General features: G+C 43.4%; 1 protein-coding gene across 1 annotated transcript; it reads left to right on the top strand.

Annotated features, from left to right (window-relative positions):
- Nucleotides 1-964: 964 nt before the first annotated feature.
- RPRM (reprimo, TP53 dependent G2 arrest mediator homolog) lies at nt 965-2,037 on the top strand. Its single transcript, XM_073304733.1, has one exon. The coding sequence runs from the start codon at nt 1,335-1,337 to the stop codon at nt 1,662-1,664; it is 330 nt and encodes a 109-aa protein (XP_073160834.1). The 5' UTR covers nt 965-1,334; the 3' UTR covers nt 1,665-2,037.
- Nucleotides 2,038-7,772: the final 5,735 nt, after the last annotated feature.

Raw genomic sequence — 7,772 nt, 5'->3', positions numbered from 1 at the left:
CCACAAATTAAACTGCCAAAATAAAGCACATATCTAGTCACTCTACTGCACCCAAAAAACCCTACGTGATCATGCATCCTGGTACCACAACACAGCAAAAACTGCATCTGACATTTGGATCTATGTAAATAAAGCACATATGTAGACACTCCTATTGTGATAATCCAGATTAAGATGCATCTCAACACAAGAGCACAGCAAACCCTCTGATCTGGCTTGTGCCTCCTGATGGATCCAGCTAATTTTTGGCCGCAACCCTCCTAAATCGCTTACATAAATAGAGAGGAATTGTAGATGCTCATCTTACACCCCCGCCCCCCAAGTATTGCCAGCAGTGCATCCTAGGACAAAGGTGCTGCAAAAAGCTAGATCCTGCCAGGGTTTGTTTGTTTGTGTCTCATCAGCCAAATTCCACTGCTTAAATAGAGAAGATATTCACCCACTCATGCTGCACACTATAAATCTAGAGCTTGTGTCCCCATGCAACTGTGCCCCAAAAGGTTGGATCTAGCAATCAGATTTTCCTTGAACCTGACAAATGTTGGTCACACACTCAGAAATTACACCATCAAAATAGAAACAAAGTATCACTGCTCCTAGCTGCAGATGCACTAAATTTAGACAGGTTTCAGAGTAGCAGCCCTGCTAGTCTGTATCCGCAAAGAGAAAAGGGTTACTTGTGGCACCTTAGAGACTGTGGCAATACCAGGTGTGATGCGACCACAAAGGAGCTCGGCCCAGCAGGATACAGGTGCCAGTGTAGCGCTTGTGGAGTTGCTTTGTGCCAGGAAACGCAGGGGGTGCTGGCTTTTTTTTTTTTGGGGGGGGGGGAGATGGTGGCATCTTTCTTCTCTAGCCAACTTCCCAGCTGTGTGGGAGGCAGTGCAGCAGCCAAGTCCTCATTCCCGCTGCACTGCTCCCGCCCTTTACAAAAAACCAGATCTCCAAGTCATCAAATGACAAGGCGAGCGCCCGGAGGCTCTTGTGGCTCCGGCAGCAGCTGCCCGCAGCAGCCGGGCAGGGGCGCTCTCCCCTCGGAGCTGCCGGCGGCAGGAGCAGCGGACGCCTCCCCCGGCCAGCGGCTTCCCAGGCGGAGAAGTTCGCTCAGCCCCAGCCGAGCAGGAGGCGGCGGCGGCGGCGACTCGTGCGAGCTTGGCGGGGGGACGCGCAGACCTCGCCAGGAGCTGCCGCTGCCTGGACCTCGCCCCGCACCCCAGCCAGCCGCTCCCTCGCTCCCGCTCCGCCGAGCCGCCGCTGCATGAGGCGCGCCGGGCTGGTCTTCGGGGCCACCTGTTCCGCTCTGCGCCCGCCCGCGCCCACTCCCCCGGCCGGCCATGAACGCCTCGCTGGGCAATCAGACCGAGGCGGCGGGGCTCTTCTTCGCCAACAGCAGTGACGCCCTGGAGCGGGCCCTGGGCTGCTGCACCCAGGCCTCCGTGGTGACCGACAACGGCTTCGTGGTGACCGGGCAGGACGAGAGGAGCCTCTACATCATGCGGGTGGTGCAGATCGCGGTCATGTGCGTCCTCTCGCTCACCGTGGTCTTCGGCATCTTCTTCCTGGGCTGCAACCTGCTCATCAAGTCCGAGGGGATGATCAACTTCTTGGTGAAGGACCGGAGACCGTCCAAAGAGGTGGAGGCGGTGGTGGTCGGGCCCTACTGACAGCAAGTGCCTCCCGCCGAGGATCCGGCCAGGAAACAGGTGGCACTTTGCGCAGGCCCTCGCTGCTGCTGCTCCAGCGGCCAAGGTTGCCTTTTGCCCGAGGGGGCCAGCCCCACCCCGGGAAGGGGAGCGGAGGCGCCCCGGGACCCGCTGCTGGCTTGGGGGCTCTGTCACTGCTTGCTGCCCGGGGACGCTCCGATGCAAGTCTCGGGACTCCCGCGGCTCCTGAGCTGGGTGGCTGGGCGGGACGGACACAGCCCCAGCAAGGAGCCAGGACGCGTCTTTCTCTTCTGTGTGTGACCCGGCCAGAACTGAGCCTCCTGCAGCGCCTTGTATATAGTGATTATAATGCACTTTGCTGCCTGGTTTAAAAACGGGGAAGGGGAGGGGAGCGGGGGGGGGGGGGGTTGGTAAGGAAATGCTGATTGTCAAATGTTAATTCCTGTTTTAGAGATTTTCCTTCCACCGTTTTTTATTCGTTTGATAACAACCAGGACGCGGGTTGGCAGTTCGGTGCCTCCAGAGAAACAACACTAACCACCCCCATGTGAATGTTTCGAAGTTGTCTTTCTACTGTCGCTCTTTTCGTAGCCAGGGTCCAAGTCGCTCTTGAGCCCGCAGGAGCCGGCGAGCCTGAAGGCTGAGCCCTCGCTTCTTGTCTATGAATTGCACGGTTTACACAGCGAAAGGCGCTCGGGCGGGAACTGTCTTGCTGTGGTGTTTTTTTGTGGTTTTTTTTTTTCTGATTTCATTTGCTTTAATAAATACATCTTAAACTTTTAGACTCTGGGGTCTCAGTAGTCCGTTTCCGCTTCCACAAACAACTACAAAGTTAGCTGAAGGGGTCTGCAGGAAGGATACAGCATCTGGTCTGTGCACTTTGCTAGCTCTCTGCTACTCAGCAGAAAAAAGGGTCATAGAGGATCGAGACAGAGGAAAGGGGATAAGACATTTTAGAAAACACAAGAAATTCTACTATTGTAACACCGCAGTAATCTCGAGGCAACGCCATTGCCTTTGCAATTATATTTATTTTTCAACAGTTGATGAGGTCTGTGGAATTAAAGGAATTCAACGAAACTGAGGTCAGTTTCAACCAAGTGTAATTTTAAGGCTCGTCCTCAGGTAGTAGGAGGGAGCTGGGAGAAAGGATACGCTTCTGCCACGATGTGATCCACCATGGAAAACATGTTACGCAGCTCATAAAAAGTGAGGAGTAGTGATCCGCTAGTGGTCATCACTACGCTAATTATTTTTAGAAAGGGGACTTTGATGAAAAAAGTATCGACCGAATCGATGTCCTTGGCAAGTCGATTCAGCCTGAAATATACATGTCCAATACCTGCTCTTTGCAACTCAGGAATCTTCAGGGTTTTTTTTTTTTAAATTCCTTTTTAGTAATAATGGCAAATAATGGCAATGAAGGCTTTGTGTGCCGAAAACTAGTATACAATCTAAAAGTAAGACCAGCACTTACAACAGCTTCTAAATGCTGGAGTCGTGCCAAGAGCCAGAAATGTGGCTTGCTTCTTGACACATTGTTCTAGCCTTTGATCCCTACTATAGCCCGATTTTAGGGCTTGTTGTACTCTGTGTGTGTTTTTCCCCAGAATACTTTCAAAAAATTAGATAAAATCCTGACTGAAAAGTGCATCATTGTGGTCACATTCCTTTGCGGTAAAAATTACACACTGAAAGGTTTTGAGTCTTTAGTGTATTTATTTATTTTAAAAGGATAAGGGAACATCTTTCTATGTGGAGTTTTGCATGCTGGTTTATCAAATCCCTAAGGGCTTGGACTAGTTGCTAGTGGTAAATCAATACATCTGCATTTACTCTAGAAGTAAAACTGGCATAAATGCTGTCACTGAATAAGGCATGCAAAAAGACTTCAGCAACCTGACTGAAAGGCAAGTGTCTCTATCACTAAGGTACAAAATATTTAAGCAAGACTTTAACTGTTATTTTAAATTCTAATATGCAAGCAGACCATTTTAATTTTTTCTTAGACTTTTCTTTAAAAAGTTTTTAAAATGTTGCTTGATCCATCAAAGACTCAACAAAAAGACATCTGATCTGACCAGGTCTTTTGTATCAATCAAATTATTAAAATGTTCCGGCTTCAGTTGATCAAGGTAACATTTATTAAATACAAACTGCACAATCAAGTTAACAGAGGGTGAAATTGAGCAGGTTCTGAGACTATAGTTCTACTATGAATAATATACTGATAAATAATTAAGCAAGAAACGGAATTTACACAGTTCAACTCAAACCACTGAGACAAGCAGAAAATTCCCTGCAGCTCAACCATGCACTAATTCATTCACTGCATTTAAAGGAAAGACAGATCTCCCTGCTGCCTCTGGAATAAATGTGCTGTGCAATTTGTTATTGAATCAAAGAAAAGTCATGTTACTGAGACATCTTTCAAATGAGACATGTGACTGAAGTTCTTGCCAAACTCAATCTTTTCCTTAATTCACCTTCCTTTTTTTTAGCTGGCATTGCAGTAGGCTGACAGAAGCGATAACTCCATAGGTATAAAGTTTAGTCATTTGAAACATCACATATAGACAGTGTTGCTAATAAACTAAGTTGCAAATGATACAGTATATTCATGAAACATTTGGGATTTGGCCCCATTCAACTGTGTTTATGACGCATAAACACTTGAAGAGTAACATACTATTGACTAATCTCTTCCAGAAGCCACAACAGTTCCACCACTGGAAATCTAAAGGATGAAAAACCTATTCTCATAACAAAACAAAACAGCAGCAGTAGGTGATTTACTGATCAATTGGACAGAATACCAGAAACCTGGCTCCAGCCCAACTAATGGATCTCTTATAAAGAATAAGCCCCCAGCCCTAACAAAATGTTTGTGACTGGTACATGACTTCTTTTTAAGCTCTTTATAATGACCATTCATTTCAATTCAGAAATTGTGTTTGAAAGAATTTTTTGTTCAAAAGTTTCTTGCCTACATTCTTCCCTAGTACTAATCCCAGCTGACACCTACCTCTTTCTGGGGCAGAAACCCAGAGAAGCCATGAGGACTTTGCATAGTATAAATGCCCAGAATATCCCACTATTGTCTATGCTTCTTGAGTATCAATGGCAAGACAGAAGGAAAAGGAAACCGAGGGGAAATGGGTCTCTGAACCAGGCACAAATAATTGTCCCCCAAACTAATATATGCCGAGATTCTGATAACTACAATCACCTCCATTCTTCTACTATGGAGGAAATTGTTTACTTCCCAACTCACACTTACCTTCTAGACATTGCTAAACCCACTTGGGCACCAGCAGCTCTTGAGACTGATGGGCAGTCAGCTATGTGAAGAAGGTAGCTTCTTTAGATCATTTTACACCTCAGTGTAGTGGAGGTTTTAGGAGAGCATTTAGAAATATCTAATTCATGAAGGTACCCCTTTGTGATTTCAAACAAGCAACAACATGTGAACTCATAGAACACACCTAGAAGAAAATATTATGGGTTATGGCAAAGTAACTAGTTAGAATACCACATGATATAATAATATCAGCACTATATAGACGATTTATTTCCCTGCTACTTACCTTGCCTAACTGCATATTGTTAATGTTTTATGGAATGCTAACTTATTTGACAATAAAATTGGTTTAATATTTCAGAAAAGCTGTGTGACAATTCAGTTATAAGATTAGCTCGACAGCGCACACACACTTTCTGTCTTGTTACTTTAATGGCAGCAAAGTACTTTAACCCCCAAACTCCAGGTTAATCTTGCACCCTTTCATTTTCCAGTATATGAAGCTCTTGGAGAAAGAAACAACTCTTAGCACTTGGTGAAACAAAATATAAAATTGACACCATAATAAAGGTCCTGGAAGGAAATTTTCTATTATACATAAAAAATGCTGATCCCATTGATGTTCAGTGACTTTAATGGAGCTAAGGATTTCATCCTAGAACTTCAATCCGGGTGCCTGTTCTCAGCTGTTTCACAGAGCACAATGCCAAAGAATTCACACAGTTACAGGAGTGTGCAGGAGAATTGGAATTTCATTCCACTCCACATTCAGATTATTTGCCAATCCCCTGAATTTGAGATATACCTATATCTACTTTGCTTTGTTTAAAAGAAGGGTAAAGTCAATGCAGTTGTACGGAAGTAACGGAGAGGAAGCTGGCTTTATTCTTTACATTTGCTTCAAGTGTGCAAAACAAGATAGAACAGAAAATAGATTCCTTATGTATGTAAATTCTTTAGGTCTGTGATAAAACATAGCCCTTAGAAAACCTATACTAATTTCATTATGTCCCCTTCCTCCCTATCAACTAACGGCACATTTCTCTTTTGTGTCTCACTTGGCTTTTGCCTCTTTCCTTGCAGCTGGCTACGGAATGCTGTTTTTGAAACATCACTGAATCAATTCAGATTTCAGCCTTTCTCTAAAAGCTGATTACAATGTGTGATGAGCCCTCAAAACAAGAATCAAAAAGAGTATTTTAGTCACTTGCCAAAAAGCCACTGAAACATTTTGCCCAGTGTGTTAAATGGGTACACTTATTAAGATAATTCCAGCAACTGCAATTGCTTTTAGATATACCCATGTAAATGTTCTCAGGCTAAATTTGTTTAGATGGCTGTGCAATTTTAATTTTATGCTCACCATATTATAGTGGCAATAATAATAAAATGAAAATTGTAAGTATCTAGAAAATGTATGTTTCTTCTGGTAAAATACATGCAAGCACTGGGTCTTGTTATGCACTTCTATTTAGGAAAAATTCCCATTGATTCCAAATGGAGGTTAGCCTGAATAAGGAGTGTAGGATCCTTACCATTGTCTATTTGTAGTTAATAAACCAGGGTTTATTTGTAGTGACAGGCTCAGCTAAATTATAAGGACATATGTGTACTATCATATTTATCACTTAAAGTGATCATATAGATCATTTAATATATCCAATATACTGAGTACTTTTTATTGTTTTTTTTTAATTGGATTGGACAGCTTTAACCAAGCATAATGAAATAGTTTCTCCTAATAAAATATTTATGTTATGCAAGTATAGAGAACACATTTTAATATTGATCTCTAGTTGAGAAAATTTTAAAACATTGAGTTTGAGGTCACAGTATCTATCATGAATCATTAAAGAACACCTCTTTTTTTTTGAGCATGCATAAATGGATTTTGCTGAATGAAAGATCCATTGATTTCAGCACACCATGACTCCAGATGACTAGTATAGTTAAAGAAGCCTCAAGGAACATCATGTGTCTCAATTATTTTGTATTCAAGAGCAATGGTGGCCTCTCCACAATTGAGGTTTAGACCTGCTGTCCACTAAAAACCTAATTTCCCCACTGGTCACCTCAAAAACATCCTCAAACAAGATCTATTCCTCTTCACACCGTCCTATGTGGCCAGCGGCTGGCAGCCATTTTATTTATTTATTTATTTAGGCTAATATTTTAGATAAGTCTGCTTCTCCTGGTTTCCACTGCATTGTGGTGCTTACTCAATTGCTCCCCTGGTACCCTGAAGTTTCTGTAGTCACTGCAACTTTAAACACAGCCCCCTCTGTGGGTAAAAGGAAAAGAACAGCTGCAGAAGTTCAGACCTTACCCCCACCTCTCCTTTGGCCCACCAATGCCCAACCTCCCTGTGTGCTGGTGTGCAAATAGCTGGGCGCCATGCCTTAGTGAACATCCTTTGCACAATCCTCTGAAATTCTGCCCCCTTCCCCTCTCTGTATTAGAACTGCACCAGCTGGAAAGACTTCAACATGAGGAAAGATTGAAAAGAATGGGATAGTTTCATTTGGGAATGAAAGTAATGAGAAGGGACCTAGAAGTATCTAAAACAATGGATGTTATAAAGAGGGTAAGTCAAGTGCTCCTGTTTATCCTTTTCATAATACATGGGGAAGGGGCCATTTAATGAAATTGAAATGCAGCAATTTTAAACCAGATAAAAGAAATCCTTTTGATATATTCAGTCGCATAGCTGGTCTGTGGAACTCATTGCCACAAAGTACCAGTGAGCTAAAGATCTTAAGTAAGATTTTTAAAAGAAATAGAGATTTCATAGAGGTAATGAGAACAGT

Source organism: Lepidochelys kempii, chromosome 11 (genome assembly GCF_965140285.1).
Source record: "Lepidochelys kempii isolate rLepKem1 chromosome 11, rLepKem1.hap1, whole genome shotgun sequence".
In the NCBI taxonomy this organism is placed as follows: domain Eukaryota; kingdom Metazoa; phylum Chordata; order Testudines; family Cheloniidae; genus Lepidochelys; species Lepidochelys kempii.
The sequence above is the reverse complement of the archived record's forward strand: the minus strand, read 5'-3'. Positions and strand labels throughout refer to the sequence as shown.